General features: G+C 38.9%; 1 protein-coding gene across 1 annotated transcript; it reads right to left on the bottom strand.

The window, feature by feature from the left end:
• Positions 1–753: 753 nt before the first annotated feature.
• On the bottom strand, positions 754–17,337 carry LOC137261521 (ATP-dependent DNA helicase Q1-like). The gene is made up of 12 exons (XM_067799280.1): positions 17,205–17,337; positions 15,766–15,942; positions 13,460–13,639; positions 11,352–11,657; positions 10,480–10,646; positions 10,023–10,104; positions 9,099–9,247; positions 8,020–8,137; positions 5,500–5,638; positions 4,962–5,056; positions 4,094–4,366; positions 754–2,070 (listed from the first exon to the last, which is right to left on the bottom strand). The coding sequence occupies exons 1-12, from the start codon at positions 17,209–17,211 to the stop codon at positions 1,619–1,621; spliced, it is 2,145 nt and encodes a 714-aa protein (XP_067655381.1). The 5' UTR covers positions 17,212–17,337; the 3' UTR covers positions 754–1,618.
• Positions 17,338–17,377: the final 40 nt, after the last annotated feature.

Raw genomic sequence — 17,377 nt, 5'->3', positions numbered from 1 at the left:
GTTCGGCCAGTAATTCACCACAGTCACATAAATATATTACTCTCTCTGACTTGTTTAGTTATCAAACACTTTTATATCATGCAATATTATGGCTTGATAAAAATGTTCATCATATTAGCAGCATAATGAAAACCTGTGATACATTCCAATTTCAGGCTAGTGAATTATTTTGTAAACCGGCATTAGCACTTTGACGTCATAACTCTGAACCCTTATGACGTCATACATATAGTGGTATTACACTAGTGTAATATTGTCGTAAAAATACGTTATCATTATCGTGTTATCGTGCAGTATCATGACGGGAAACCAGAAATGGGTTTCACATTGTACCCATGAGGGGAATCGAACCGGGACCTTTGGGGTTCAAGACAACACTTTTGCCACTGATTTACCCTACCGCCAATGGAGACACATGAAATTTGGTCATTTATTGTAACCATGTAGGTGTAACAAGCACAGGGTTCAAACACTAGGCTACTATAAACTGAGTTTCATCCTTGCAGGGGTGGTTGGGTATACTTGTGGTTAATGCCTCCATAAAACCCGGTTCTATTCACCACATGGGTACAATGTGTGAAGTCCATTTCTGGTGACCTTGCTGTAACTATTGCTGTAGTACTGAAAAATACCCCCCCCAAAAAAAACCCCAAAAAAACGGCATAAAACCATACTCACTCATTCATCGTTCACTTCATTGAAACCCATTGTTTCTGTTTATAGCTGAAAAATGACCAAAATTAACTTTTCACATGGCAGTGTGATCAAGACTATTTTAATCCAAAGAAGCAAAAGCAATATTTACAATAATTACAAGAAATGATGGATCAGAAACATGTTCATATGAGTAAAATATTTTCTGAAATACCACATGGTAATGATAGGAAATAACCTCAAAATGTAGGAAAGCTTCCAACACCTTGCCATCATGTTCGAATAGTCACCAACACATGGTTTTCATGTGTAACTATATATTCCTTCCAACAGATGGTCAGCACATGGCCACAACCGCTAAAGCTTTGCAATAAATGGTCCCTGTTTACCAACACACTCACATAAATGATCATGAAGGGAAATTCTCCCCGACTCTCAACACTCTCAATCACATTGTCATTGTGTGTCATATACTCTCCAACACATTGTCAGTGTTGTTATATACTCTCGAACAAATGTTGTCATTGTTGTCATATTCTCTCCAACACCTTGTCTTTGTTGTCTAAAACCCTCCAACACTTTGTCTTTATTGTCAAACACTCTTCATCAAATTCTTATTGTTGTCATAAACTCTCCAACACTTTGTCTTTATTGGCAAATACTCTCCAATACTTTGTCGTTGCTGTCATTTACTCTCCAACACAATGTCATTGTTGCCGTATACTCTCCAATACATTGTCATTGTTTTCAAGTACCCTCCAACACATTGCCGTTGTTGTCAAATACTCTGCAACACTTTGTCAGTTTTGTCAAATACTTTCCAACACACTGACTTCGTTGTGCAACATCACGGCTGGGGTAACCAGAAATGGACTTCACACACTGTACCCATGTGGGGAATAGAACCTGGATCTAAGGCATGATGAGGGAATGATCATTGTTTCAAATACTCTCAAACACATGGTCATGACTGAAAATCGGAATCACTACTATCATCCACCAAGATGGCTTTCTCTGATTGTGAACTGGCACCATTAGTCATAGGTGACTCCAGTGTTTCACACTTAAAAACTTTCTTCTTTGCTGGAACAACTATATCATCATCAAACTCAAGGCCATCAAGACTATCTTCATCACTGTCAATAATCACAGGTTTACGCTTTTTTGTCAAAGACGTATGTTTCTTGACTGTTTGGTTATCCCCACCAGAATTAACATGCCCCAAACTTTTCACAATAACCAGTTTTGGTTTGGTTTGTCCTTTCTTATTTGCTGGTGATGGTTCCTCTGATGATGATGGTGTAGCAGAGTTATCCCCTTTTCCTTGAGAACTGCTGGAGTTGTTTCTCACAACTTTTGTCTCAAATTCCATTGCAATAGTTGAGATTCCACTTCGCAGTTGACCTGCCTTGACACCTGAAGAGATATATATCCCATTGCTAGGTAACCAACATACTTGGAGCAATCCAAATACAGACAGTAAATCTATAGAAGAAACTGTGAGTTACTTACTCTTTGATCATATTTTGAAATGAAGGTTAAGTCAGACCAATTATATTTCTTGTTTTATGGACTTTTGCCTCTGAAAATGTAGGTGTGTGTTGGGGGGTTGGGAGTGGGGGAGTGGGAGGGGAATATAAATTATAATCACCAGTGAAAGTAATATTCCTTTTGAACACAAAGTATTTACTGTTGGCAATTTATGACATGTACATGGGGCAAAAAACAATCGGGAAAACATTTTCTTGTGAGTTTAAATTTGTGACCACTAAAAATATGTGGATTTTATTTTTGGTGTGGCAAAAATTAATTTTTATTCTCTTTCTTATTCTTGAAAAAAATACAAAAAAAACTAGAAATCAGATCCTTCAGATCATTCTGTAAAAATATAATTGTTTGAGGAACTGCTGGAACTTGCTCCAAATAATTATTTGACTCCTCTTCTTTAAGCAGCATGATTATAGAAAGATTGTACTTCTTGACACATCTTCCATTGTCACAAGCATTGTCTCAGCAATAGAAAGACCTGCCTGTGCGACCAACCAGGATGAATTGTTTTCAACATTGACTGCCAGATTCTCAAATTCACCTGCCCGATGGTCAGGTTCAAATTAAGACATGTATATGAAAATATCCATCATATTTCAAAGTAATAAATCATTATTAATTTGCCACAAAAAATAAATGACGCATTTCAATTGGATAATATACTATGGCGAATTTCAGATGTAAATTATTTGTGGGCAGGTAAATTTTAGTCAGGGTGGAAAGTTTTACATCTAACCAGCCCTTTGGTCTGGTTGAAGGTTTTGGGAGTTTCGTACCCTGTTAATCAGTATTTAGATCACTTCTCTATATTAACTACACATAATTATGAATATGCACAGATAAGAGGCTGATAAACATATCACAGAATGGCTGGTGAGAGATGTGCTTTCAGCATTTTCATCTTCATTGACCAAAATAGAGAGAAAATGTCTTGAGCAATATTTCATGTATTGTCTCCAAAAATTTATTTTCATACATTGCGGCTGTAAGAACTATGAGGTTCAAGACAAATGATAAGCTTAAAACAGAAAAAGACAAGGTATCAGAACACAACCTTGTATCATTCTTTAGTCAGGATGAGTTAGAACTAATGAATGTGTGTTGGATGTTTAAAGCTGCAACTACCAATATTCCAGTCAAACATCAAGATTACAAGGGTGCTTTGTGCAAAGCTATCTCAGTGCTAGGGTGACTGAAACTCCCATATTGCAGCTTGACTTAAGTGAGTCTTTGCACTAAGGTTGTTTTGTACAATAGCACCATGGCCTCTGTTCCATATAGCAAATCATAATGCTATGACCCACGTAAAACTAAACTCACTCACGTACTTAATGTTTCGACTATCGAGGACCTAGGCTATAAGTGAGAGAGTAACAAACATCTGACTCTAAGATTGCATTGTGAGACAGGGTCACGCATAATAAACCAATGGCTGGCATAATGTGAAATATTCTACATTGTCCATGTGAAAAAATAGAGTCAGAAAATATGGGGATGTGCATACTCAGCTGTAGAGTAGTGTTGTTGTCAGGTTGCATATAATGGGCAAACAAGGGCAAGTTGAACAACAACATTTGACCCATAATTGCATGTATGAGTACCACCAGGTGCTTGGCATTGTGAGTGAAGAGGCCCTGGGCTGTCTGTGATCAAGTGCAGTGCGATGGGTGAAGCAGTGGCCTGTCTCACCAAACCTCTACGCTCAGAATCAATTTCACTGTCATGCACTGCACATACACTTGCCTACATCTGATATCCCTTCCACAAACTAAATGGGTTTGCTCACTGCCATCCATCACCTAATTCTCATAACGATTTCTATGTGCCAGACCAACTTGTCCTTGGTTGCCAGTAAGTTTATGATGCAGATGTTGCTAATGTTGCTGTTTACCTGGAAGGAGGTAGCTGATGGTGGAGTAGGGTGTGAAGTGGAAATCTTCCCTCAGGTAAGCGTGCAGCAGCATGTAGGCCACAATCCTCTCCGCCTTCTCTCGTGATATTGACATGGTATCAAGGCCTTTCACCTTCAGTGACCCCTGACCCTTGCCATATAAGGCATCAATGAGTTTGATGGCTGTGACCCTTTGGTCTGTACATGCTGCTTGGTCTAGGATCTTCAGGATGTTCTGTGCATGACGGGTTACGTCACGTTTGTTGGATGTCACTGAAACAGAACACAAATCACAATCGGACCTTCACGAAAATTGTTTTTCAGTAATATGAAAATGTAAACAAGTGTCATGAGATGATAACAAATCTGGAAACGACATCAACAACCCCTTTTTGGGACTAATTCAAAATTATTTCCAAGGAAAACCACAAAAATAAAACCTTAAGTTCTGTTATATATATTTACCAGTTTGTTGAAAGATACTGAAGCATTTTGGTTATGCTCCAGAAACAAAATGATTATGAAAGAACAGACAGATGGAGTGTTGTTTTGTTTATATCCCACCAAATTATATGCAAGGAGCATAAAAACAAGCTCAAGTAGTATTGATATCATATGTGAATTTGAAGATGCTACTTGAAATTTACTGCAGATGAATAGACAGACCATCAAACATAGACAGCAGGTGAATAGACAGACATCAAACATAGAATAGCAGATGAATACACAGACCATCAAACATAAATAGCAGATGAACATCCAAAATGAAAATTCATGTTGATAATCCAAATGAGTTCAAAATCCATCCTTAGCTCAGCAAGTTCTATAGGTGAGAATTCTGTCACATGTTATTCCTTGTGTGACATACCTGTCCGTGTTGGGTCACAGTGGTCACATTTACTGTCACACTGTGATGCGTCCCATACTTCACCGAAGTGCCTGGCGATCATCGACCGCCGACATCTGGAAAGAAAGATCAAATTCAAGGCTGCATCTTTCAAACAGTTTCCTCTTGTAGCATGTACAAATCCTCATAAATGTAATGGGTTCTCATTCAGAAGTTAACATATTAAGGTGTACTTTGACCAAATTAAGGTCATTTCATCAACAAGGTGTATTATGTCCATCTGTGTATGAAATAGGGCCTGCCCAGCCTGCCTGATGGTCTGGATGTTCCATACATCTGGGTAAATTCACCATATCTTAAATATTTTCCAAATTGAGTATTACATTTAGACTTGACAATTACTGTTTAAACATTGCACTGTCATATTGCAAGCATGCACATTGTACCTAAAGAATGAGGATTGTCTGGTCTGGTTAAATCCATTTTTGGCTGGTAACATTTAGAAGTTGGCTTTTTGGCTTATTTCATACACTGGTTCAATGTACTACCAAAGTACTACCTGCTGGTGTTGATACAGTATCCCACTATTCCATACAGGTTGTCGAGCCCAGTCTGTTCTGTGAACACCATGGTACTCTGTCTGAATACATCAGCCAAGCGAAAGAACACAATACAGTGTGACAGTTTGTCGTCTCTTCCTGAAACATTTTTGTTACAAAACAGTTAGATCTTACCATTAACGAAAGGTGAACATAAACAACCTGTATGGTTTCTTCATACATTACAACTGAAAAACACTCTCACCCTGGACAACCCCACTCTTTTAAGCACAAAATGCTTTTTTTCCCCTGAAAATAAGCATTACTCACTACATTCCTCAGGGTACATGCTGGATCTCTTCTCGCTAACCAGACCCATGAAGGTGTGGATTAGTATTGATCTTCGGCAGGCCATGCTTGACGTAAGAGGCGACTCACGGGTTCAGGGAGTCAGACTCGCTGACTTGGTTGACATGTGTCATTGGTTCCTAATTGCTCAGATTGATGCTTATGATGTTGATCACTGGATACAGCATAAAACTACATTTACTCGCTCACTTCCCGTAAGGAAGTCTTACCAACTACTCTCCTCAGCATAGACACTGCTTTTCCATTTTCTGTAACCACCTGTTGGTGACTCCACCACTTTCAAGTCCAGGCCCCTGGATCATGAAAGTCCACATAAAATTGGGACTTGAGACGAAACTGTGTCTTAAATTGGGGATCATGAAGCTTGATCTTTGAGAAAATAAAAATTCTAAGACCAAATTTGATCTTAAGTCCTACATTTTCATGACCACAGAGCCGTGCTTGTTACCCCCTCACTGTAACCACCCCTTGTCGACTCAAGTACATGCTGAATCTATTCTGGCTGTAAACCATTGCTGTAGATACACCTCGGGGTTCATAATTAATCTTTTGCTGAAGCCAAACCTTGCTGACTCCGCCACTTAACACTACATGCATCTACTCTCCCTGTTACCAGCCTTTGGCGACCAAACTCCTCATAGTACATACTAGATGTCCTCTCGCTGTAACAAACACACTATACTCAGTGTGCAAGAGAGGCACTGGCCTGCTAGCACGTTGCTAGTTAAAATCCATTCAGGCCAGTGAATCACCACAAGTAATGCCCGACTGGCTGCTGAATTTTCATATGTCCCTTTTGTAAATATATCACTCTCAGGCCCCCCTATGTAATTGAAGGAATTACAGCAAATTTGAAGGAATTGCATCTCAAATGTAAACAAACGCAGCCCACTCGCAAAACAGTTGCAGCGATATCGGTAGTTTAGCGGTAATAACAGAAACACATCGGCCCTATCGGAAGCAATGTCGGTAATACTGGAAACACGCTCGGCCATCTTCGGAGATTTTTCGGTCACGAGTGGAAACTCACGCAGCAAAACATGGCGTCGTTGGAAGAAACACCCGTCACCAAGTTGTGTTTTTAGTTCCTACTATTACATTTTTATACTTATCCATCTTTGACCACCCGTGTTGAATGCGTTTAGGTATGAGGTGTTGTCGGGGCAATAGCTTATGTTTTTAGGAAAAGATAGTCACTCTAGAAGAGTGTCACAAGTCATGCCCCTGGAGGTTGTTTACATCTGAACATCGAAGTCGTGCCGATGATTACGAACGTGCGCTAGATATAACATCATTTTTTTTGTAAAATATGTTTATGTTTGTCAATTGCACTTCAAAGAAAGAAAAATTATGGCTCATATACTTCTTCATGGCGCATGTTCATGATGTTCGTAATCATCGGCACGACTTCGATGTTCAGGTGTAAACAATCTCCAGGGGCATGACTTGTGACACTGTTCTGCAGTGACAATGTTTTCCTAAAAACATAAGCTATTGTCCCGGCAACACCTCATACCTAAACGCATTCAACACGGGTGGTCAAAGATGGATAAGTATAAAAATGTAACAGTAGGAACTAAAAACACAACTCACCGAGACGGGTGTTTCTTCCAACGACGCCATGTTTTGCTGCGTGAGTTTCCGCTCGCGACCGAAAAATCTCCGAAGATGGCCGAGCGTGTTTCCAGTATTACCGACATTGCTTCCGATAGGGCCGATGTGTTTCTGTTATTACCGTTAAACTACCGATATTGCTGCAATTGTTTTGCGAGTGGGCTGCGTTTGTTTACATTTGAGATGCAATTCCTTCAATTTTGTTGTAATTCCTTCAATTACTTAGGGGGGCCTGACTCTCTAGACTTGTTAATTTATGATACGCTTTTAAATCAAGCAAGATTATGGCCTGGTAAAAATGTTCACTTCGTTAGCAGCTTAATGATGAAACCAGTGTTATGTTGACAATGTCTCATTCTCATCTATGTTTGTAATTCTACATTCAAATTTCGGGCTAATGAATGAATTTGTGGGCTACTAACTTGAAGGCATGGTTAGCAAAATTTAGAAAGCTTTTCACACACAGACTATACTACAAGGCAACTGTGAGGGTACTTGATAATGGAGGACCAAGGTGGATTCAAACCTGAAATGTATTCTACACTGCTAGCACTCACCTGCTCGTCCACTCTCCTGGTACAGGTTCTCCATTGATTTGCTCAGTGAGTGATGGATGACAAACCTCACGTCAGGTTTGTCTATGCCCATGCCAAAGGCTACTGTTGCTACGACAACCTGCAACACGAGAACAGTGATAATACTGGATTGAGAGCAGATTCGATTCTCAGGTTCTGATTTTTCTTAAGAGATTATATATACCTTTGTTTGTGCACATACAGTATGTGATAGGATGTGACAGTAGAAGAGTGCATTTATGTTACGTAGTTATCTCCCTTGACCTTTTTTTCTTACAACACTTGGTGATATTTTGGCCACACTAGCATTTATTCAGCGGTAAACCTGGGCAAGAGTTATCTCCCCCTATCACATTTAATTAGGATCTGCTGTTTTAATTGGAGATAATGTTGATACCCATTGGTAACATACTTTTTTTTATTTATGAATATTTATCTTGTGTGAACTTACCAAATAAATATTCATTTGATTCAAAAGGTCCTGTTATTATAAAAATCTTTATATACTGGATGAATCAATATATTCCTTTTTTTTAATTTCTATTTTTGTAGAAGTTAATTAATGTGTCAAATACTACAAACTGCCAAGAAAATTGATTTTCCTGCTTTATTTCATATTTATACTGTTTATCTTTATAAAAAAAAAACACACATATTGAATAATAAGAGTAACAATTTACTTTCAAGAGAACTTTTATAAACATATTATTTTCTACACATCGGGGTGCCACAAATGCCACAGTGACTACCTATTTTTGTTACATAATTAGACATGGGGCACATTTTTCTACAAAATGATACCAAATTTAGCAATTTCTTGACGGTTTTCTATTTTGTATTCAACCTCCTTAAGTTTGTTCAACAACAGGAACTACAGAGAGGGAATGAAAGGAATTTTGCCCTCAGCAATATTGCTGAAACTAAACCCCTGGCAGCATGAAACCTGATCTCAATACACTAGACCCATGTGAGAACACAAACTACGGTCAAGGCCATAGCAACTGACACCTGGTCCACTCTGCTCCCAATATTGAGGAAATCTTAAAAATCAAAAGACTTACATGAATCTGACTGGCTGTCCACAGTTTATGCACACGGCTCCTCTCTTTGGAAGACAGGTCACCATGGTAACACCCTGCCTTGATGCCACGTTTCTGCAGCTCCATGGTAACCTCCTCGGCATCCTTCCTGGAGAAACAGTACACGATTCCTGGAAAGTATTTACCAATTTTCAAATTAGGAACAGTTCACACAATCTCAATATAATCAATCCTTTACTATAATACAATGATTTATGTATATGTATTGCATCATATGGAATAGGCTTGATTTTATTGAATACATAATGCCATTTAGCAAGTGGTCCAGGGTAACATCGCACTTTCCCTGTGTAATATACAAAATCTGGTGCTCTTGGGGGTTGAGGCCAATCCAGGATTTAAAGCAAGCACTTAATCTCCAGTTTCCTGTTGTACAAAGATATCATAGCAATAGGGTGACCGTAACTCCCACACCTTGTGGTCAATTGGAACATTATTTTTGGGATAACACTGTTATCACTAAACTATCGATACATAACACATACTACATTTCATGTTACATTTGTGGTGAACACATGTTGAGAACACATAAGAATGAAAGTTTACTAAAGCAATTTTACAACTTTCAGTACAGAAAGTAGGCCAACAGACAGGAATTTGATCCATTTAGCAGGCTTTTTTCTCCATAATATGTTCCTGGGATTGTAACCTTGACTCCCTGCTAGATGTTCCCACATTAGCTGGGCACACATTAAAGAGTGAGTGAGTGAGTTTAGTTTTATGCTGCAATCAGGTATATTCCACATGTATGGCAAGTGTCTGTAAATAATCAAATCCAATCTTGTTTGCTGCCTCTCACAAGCATGGGTTGCTGAAGATAAATTCTAACCTGGATATTCACAGTTCCTGGATTAAACTGGGTTGATGTGTAGGAGGGGCACTCACCTGACTGGCCACCAAACCTTGATTTGATCAAGTCCTGTATTTCATCCATAGAGTCTTTCTGTGCAGCTGGCTTGGGTCGAACCTTCATTATAAAGACATTAAATTAACCATACTTACTAGAAACTATTCACCAGGTCCTAGTTGGCATATTTATATGTTGCCATGGAAACAGTGTTGAAATTATTCACCTGGGGCTAGCTGGCATATTTACATGTTGCCATGGAAACAGTAATGAAACTATTCACCAGGTCCTACAGCTGGCATATTTATATGTTGCCACAGTAATACTGATTATACTATTCACAGCTCCTAGTTGGCTGATTTATATGTTCCCATGGAAAGAATTATAATAGAATTCATCAGGACCTAGTTGGCAGATTTACATGTTGCCATTGAAACAGTGAGGATACTCTTTGCCAGGCACGGGTCAGTTACCATGAAAACAGTGAATACTTACCTCATAATAGAGATTGGGCCTGTTGAAAGACGCTCGGAAGAGATGGCAGTTGGGGATAGCAAGAATCTTTTTGACGTCCTGCAGGACCTTTGTTGTTGCTGTTGCCGTCAGTCCCAGGATTGGCACCTCCGGAAACTGCCGCTTCATGATGCCGAGGAATTTGTAGTCTGCATCATACCATTGTTACAGATACAATACACAAAATAAATTTTCTTGTATTTGTGCATAAAATCTGATTTGTGGATTAAAAACATAAACAAATTAAAACACATTTTACATTTGTTTAAAGAAAGCTATTTAAAACATTGTCAGGTGTACGCCATTCAACTGTTGTCTTCAGCTTGAACACAATAGGCTGCATTTGGTGCAATCATAGCTTTTCATAATGGCTAAACCAACTACATCTGTTTAATATGAAATAGATGTTAATTACTGAAGTTTTTGGCATTGAGAAATGTAAAGAGCGAGTGAGTACATACTTCTTACGACATTTAGAAATATCCCCCTCCCCACCAAATGGCTGCCTCAAGAAATATACTGAAGTGAGATGTTTTCGTGCACAATAAAAACATGTGGTTTTAAATGCCGTGGCTGAGGAGAAAATATCTAGTCTCAACATAAAATCCCAGCTCACCCATCCCCAAACCCTTCAACCACAATGTCAGCTGATCAGTCCCTTAATGAGTGAGTGACTGAGTTTAGTTTTGTGCCACTTTTAGCAAAATTTAGTAGTATCATAATGGGGAACACCGAGAATGGGCTTTACACATTGTATCCATGAGGCAAATTGAACCTGGGTCTTCGGCATGATGAGCGAACATTTTAACCACTAGGCTACCCTTTCCCTTGATGAAAGACAAACATCCACCCACCAGGCCTGAAGTCATGGCCCCACTGAGAACAACAATGAACCTCATCAATGACAAGTCTCGCAAACCGCCCAAGCTGATACATCTTTTCCAGTCGGTTCATGAAGCGTTTACTCTTGGCCAGTTTCTCAGGGGTCACATACACCATTTTCAAGGTCGCCTTCTTGTCAATCATGGCATCCTGAACATATTTCACATGTTCTTTTGTGGCGGTGGCGTTCAACATAGCTGCCTCAACACCCAGCTGTTCCAGAGCCATCATTTGGTCCTCCATTAAAGATACCAAAGGGGAGACAACCAAGGTTATACCTGTTAAGAGAGTGTGAATGTGTGAGTTTATCACTTCTTTGTATTTCAGTCATATCTGAACATCTAAACTTAATGAGCAGGTATGAGATGTTATAACTTTGGTGAAACACAATCAAAAGAGCAATCTGAGATTTAAAAAAACATTAAACTCTGCACAGTGAATTGGCATGCTTTTGCTGCCTTGATCACAAGTATCTCTATATAATAGTTAGAGAGGGTCTGCATGGTTTTACGCTACTTTTAGCAATATTTAAGCAATACCATGGCAGGGAACAGCGGAAATGGGATTCATGCATCATATCCACATGGGGAATTCAACTTTAGTCATTAAGCATGAAGCAAATACTAAAACCGTAAATTTCATTGGTTTCCCTCCATGAAATGAGAAAATTACGAAGTAACATCAGAAGGGGCATAATGAAATATCTTACCTCACACATAAATGTCATTTTCTGATTGGCTGAGCCAATTAATGTAGCGCACTTAAAAGAGAGTAACATTTACTATGTTACCCGCGGAAAATGCCAAACAACGGGAGTTTGTTTGATCTTTCATGTTAATAGTGTGTTAATAGTGTTTTGATTGTTGCCTTAATCAGGTAATCCTTATTATGATTCAATCCCCATGCTACAAACAGTTCAAAATTAACATGAAATTTGTTGTTCACTGGTCCTTCGGGGTCCATGGGTTGAAGTATCCCCTATGTTTGTTTTTGTTCCCTGAACCTGTAGGGTACATCAACCCTTATTTTACCTCACAGATAAATGTCACTGTCTGATTTGCTGAATGCTCTCTGTTATTTTCAATGTACCCCATGTACAAGCGACGTTCACTGTAATACACCCTGCTCCCAATAGCAACTCATTTGGTACTTTGTGGTGGTTACTTTTCTATCTCGATTAGGCCAGACCAATTTAGTTCTTGTTTTACCGTTCCTCCTGCAGCATTTTTTCAAGAAAAAAAAAAATTAATTTTCCCGCTCAAAAAATAATATCCTCATGTTTTTATTGGCTAAAAATGTAAACTCACAAGAAAATAGATTTAGGTTGGTTATTTTTCACCCCTATTCATTTCATAAACTGCCAAAAGTACAACACTTTGAATATTTAGTAGAAATATTTGACTGGAAATTTTATTTGTATTTTTTTTTCGCCTGCCTTTAGGTTTTCAGAGGACAAAAATCTGTAAAACAAGAAATACAATTGGTCTGGCCTTAACATTAAACGATGCATGATGCACGGAAAATACCAATGTTTTGCGAATGGAAATTGATGGAAGGGATGTTTATTCTGTGTTGCCCGCAAAATCTAGCGATCACTGCAAAAACATTTGACTCTCTCTCCAAAAAATTAATTTTGACAAAATGTTCAAATGTAGTCCCTGTGAATATTAAAAAGGTAAATTACATGGCTGTGACTATACTAAGACAATATGCTGGATTCAAATCGTTTGATCCACACAGGTTGTCTGAAGTGCATGATCCAATACCCATGGATACCCATGGATACAGTTCAAAATTAACACTAAGGTGTTTGGTAAGATAAATACACTGTTCATAGGTCCCCCCTTTGAACATGAAAAAACATCAAGGGTACCTCAACCCATGGTCTCCAAGGAACTAATGAACAACTTAAAATGTCCCTCCATGACCAGTGAAAAATTTATATTGCCATGTCGCTCCCAGGAATTCAAAATTTCTGCTTTATTCAAATTTTTCTCAATTTTTAACCACCAACCCAATATTAACAAATCAAGTAATTTAAACAAAACAAAACGTTTCTTTAAAACAATATCCATGTCACCTTTTGATATAACAGCTGGGAGCTGAAAACAGAGACTCTTGCCTCCGCCAGTCGGCATAATGAGCATGCAGTCCTTCCCTGACATGGTGACGTTCATCGTCTGTAGCTGCATCGGACGCAGCGCTCGGATCCCAAACACTGAGGTCATATTCTCCTCCAACTCCTTTGACCAGGCAAAATCTGAATTGTAGTACATCATCATCATCATCATCATCATCATCGTCATCATCGTCGTCATCGTCACCGATAATCATGCTGTTGATACTGGACAGTCAGGTGCATACTCAAATAAATATAGATTCCAGACATAAAGCTGTGGTGTGTGGTGTAAAACTGAACTCAGCCTCTCATGATTGTACATAATAATCATAGTCATAATCATCATTTCAACATTACTTTCAACTTAGGGCTTTCACTACACTATAGTGCAAATGGCATGTAGAGAATCATACTGGCATACTGGCTTGTCATACTGATTAAAAATCACCAGGACAGCCATAAGTCCAAAACAGTCCATTGTATTTGAAAAGTCTAGATTACTGAAGTTTTAGCGTTGCTCTTTTTTAACAATATTTTCTTAAGATGATTTAAGAACTGTTCTTTTTTCGGTTTTTTGAAAACATGTTTTCTCCTGTAGTTATTAGAAGGTCCATCATTATTGTCATGTCATAATGTTTCTTCCAGAATCCACCATATGTTTTGAAGTGAAATATTGTTTTACATTTCCTCTTTCATTTTAATCTTATGAATATTGATATCTCTATCCTCTTGCATTTTCAAGGGAAAATATTTTAATTGTGCCAGTTTACCTAGTAACCAATCTCTAAAATGAACATTTCCATTAAAACTTGCTTTCACTGTTTCCATTTTTTAAAATTTATTTGCAAATTATGACCCATCCTTGATATCTCCAAGGAATACATTCCGATAACTCTCCACTATACTCTGGATGATTTTATTATCTCCCTTTGCTCGCTCTTCATCCAATCTGTTGTCTATGCTGGGAAGTTGTGCTTACCAATCACAACACATTTTCACTCTTTAAATGTTTTATCTAACCGATTAAAACGGGCAACACAAATGATGCAGAGGTACTCTGAAAGAGGTAGAAGGAGCTCTTACATATTTTCTTTAAAAGTTTCAGACCTGTCAGTTTGTCTGTATGATTTCCCTCAAAATCTGAGTCGCACTGCAAACAAACCATCGTGGCTGTGACTGCTATTTTTGTTGACAATAGCAAGCTCAGTTGTAACAGTGACTTAGCTGATTGGCTGCAATGAGAATCTGGAGCCAGCACAGGTACGTAATAGATGCATCCAGGGTATAGTGGAGAGTTATCTGAAGATATTCCCTTAAGATATCGAGGATGAGTATAACCATGATTAGTAAATTTGAGGGCTCACAGACCCATTGTCTGCCTTTCTATTGAAAATGCATGAATATTCAGTATTTGCAATACTTTAATTTAGCAGTTGGTCATTGGGGCCTACTGCTGCCTACAGGCTATAAAATATGAAGGCCCAGAATGAAATCTGCAGGGCCAACTGTGTTGAAGTCAAACCAATAAAACACTACACTGTACACAGTTTCACTCAGTTTCTACAAAATCGGCTAGCAAGCCCTGTGATGCAGGCGTTTTTATTTGTTAAGGAGTGGTGCTGACATTCACACATGCCAAGCACCGAAGTAACAGAAAGTAAAACTGTAAGTTATCATTACATGATGGACCATGGATGATTTCCGCATGTTAATAAAGGGAATAAACAAGGGAAAGATTCCAGCTGTGAAAAAAAGACAGACAATTTACTGAAGGCCACAAGGGCCTGCAGATATTTGAAACTGCCTGCCCGATGCAGTAACAACCAGCGCTGGGCCTCCTGTGCGGCGACTATTTCCAAAGTTGGGAATATTACTTTGGCTTGTAACATTTCACTTGGTATGGCCTAACTTAATTACTTCTACGTATTTATCTAGTTGTCCACCACATAAGCACATAAACTGGCAACACAGATCACAGATAAGGATATACTGGCAGGGGTATAGCTCCTATTATAAGAAATGGCCCTGACTTACACAAGATTATTGCTGAAAAGGTTGTGCAATACTATCTGGATAAAAAGCTTTGGAACCTCTCGGGCTTACAGAAAAGAGTTGCCTAGCTACGCACTTGACTGGGAGAGTAAAATTCAAACCCAATATCAGTAGAGTTGTTCACATACAAGAGGCAAAACTGCACAGTGAGATTCACAACCAGTGGCCAAAGGGTTCTGAATACCTTACAAGAAATACAAAAGGCTTAAAGTAACCTTTGGTCTCCCATTTCTTGTCGTCCACCTGGTTTGACTGCTCTGACTGTTGTTTCACGATGGCTTCAAGGTCCCTCTTCCTCTCTGCTAGCTGATGTTGTCTGTCCAACAGAATCTGAAGCTGCCCTTCAACTTCTGACAGCTCCTTCTTCACACTGGCTAACTCATGGCGATAATCTGAATAAAGACAGGGGCTCCATGTTACCTTATGGCTCCACAGGTGTTTGCGCCATAGGGGCTCAAATCTCTGATTCGACAATAATTTTTGTGTATGTTATGTAATGAGTGTAGCAGTATTGGCATTCTGTTTCTTTGGTAAACATAAGAGGAAACTTAAAGATAATTAAACCCTTATCACTTTTTTTAACTTCATCAGTAAAATGTCCCATAACTTACATATTACCAAGTTCAAGTTCAGAAGTTATCAACTGTCTCATTCCCTATCAATCTGCTGTAGCAGAAACACTCAAATATTCACACAATCATAATTATTCTAGGTTACTGTGATACGTAGGCCTAAATATATATTATTTCATGAATGGCATTGTACATGCAACTACATAAAATTATCATCACCCCTCCTAAGAAATAAATTATATACAGTCAATTTAAAGTTCTACATCTCCTATGGTCATGACAAAATATTTAGTATAATCAGAGACGATCTATTTTATGGCCTGGTATAATTGCAAAGCGTAGATGGCATAACAATATTAACGCTGAAGGGGTCGTCGTCGACACAGGTACTGCAGAAATGTACCCCATGTACCATTCTATATACTGAGTTGTATATCCTAGCCAAAGTAAATGTTCAGAATCGTACACTAGGACGATCCCTTTCTGCATCGCGATCAACGCTGAACCGGTTTTTCGAACACGTACTTGTATTCATGTCAAACCGCGGAAAAAAACAGTGCGCGTTCGTCAGGAATAACAATATACAATCTACCTTCCTTCGGCTGTCAGTTGTAAAGTGTCAGCTCCATATTCGATTGCGTTAGAATACAACTTCTACAAGGCGAATAAAACGATTTTTGATGCCCAGAAAGCGCTCAAAGGCAGGCGACTAGGAACAACACCACAAACTAGTTTCGGTTTTGGCTTGAGAAAAGTGGGCTCGTCTGCCGTTTAGGGTACCGTGTAAATTTCTGTTCATTTCCTTTGGCTAGGAGACATGGGGTGCATTTCTGTGGTATCTGTGCCGACAACGACCCCTTCAGCAACAATAACAGAGACTGTTCGTCCCAAGCGTTAGGTTAGGGCCGATCGCATTCTAGATGTACAGATGCTCCACTACAGAAATCAACGATGTTGTCACTTGCGTCGATGCGGTGTGCGGCACCGAGTCATGACTCGAACCACTTTGCGTCGTGTCAGTAGCATTCAGAATAGTCATGTTGTGTTTCATTTCATTCTTTTAGAACATCCACAGTTCTCACCATCCATTCTGTTTGTCGTCTGGTAATCACTCGTGGTTTGGCGAAGCAAGACTTATATCTGAGCGAAATACAATGCACTGCCAGAGCTTTCCTGGGCGCAGCCATATTGGAAAAGCCCGTACGTTCATTCTGTATTTAGCCAATGACTAATGGCCGTTCTTTATTTAGCTATA

Source organism: Haliotis asinina, chromosome 14, assembly GCF_037392515.1.
Source record: "Haliotis asinina isolate JCU_RB_2024 chromosome 14, JCU_Hal_asi_v2, whole genome shotgun sequence".
Lineage (NCBI taxonomy): Eukaryota > Metazoa > Mollusca > Gastropoda > Lepetellida > Haliotidae > Haliotis > Haliotis asinina.
The sequence above is the reverse complement of the archived record's forward strand: the minus strand, read 5'-3'. Positions and strand labels throughout refer to the sequence as shown.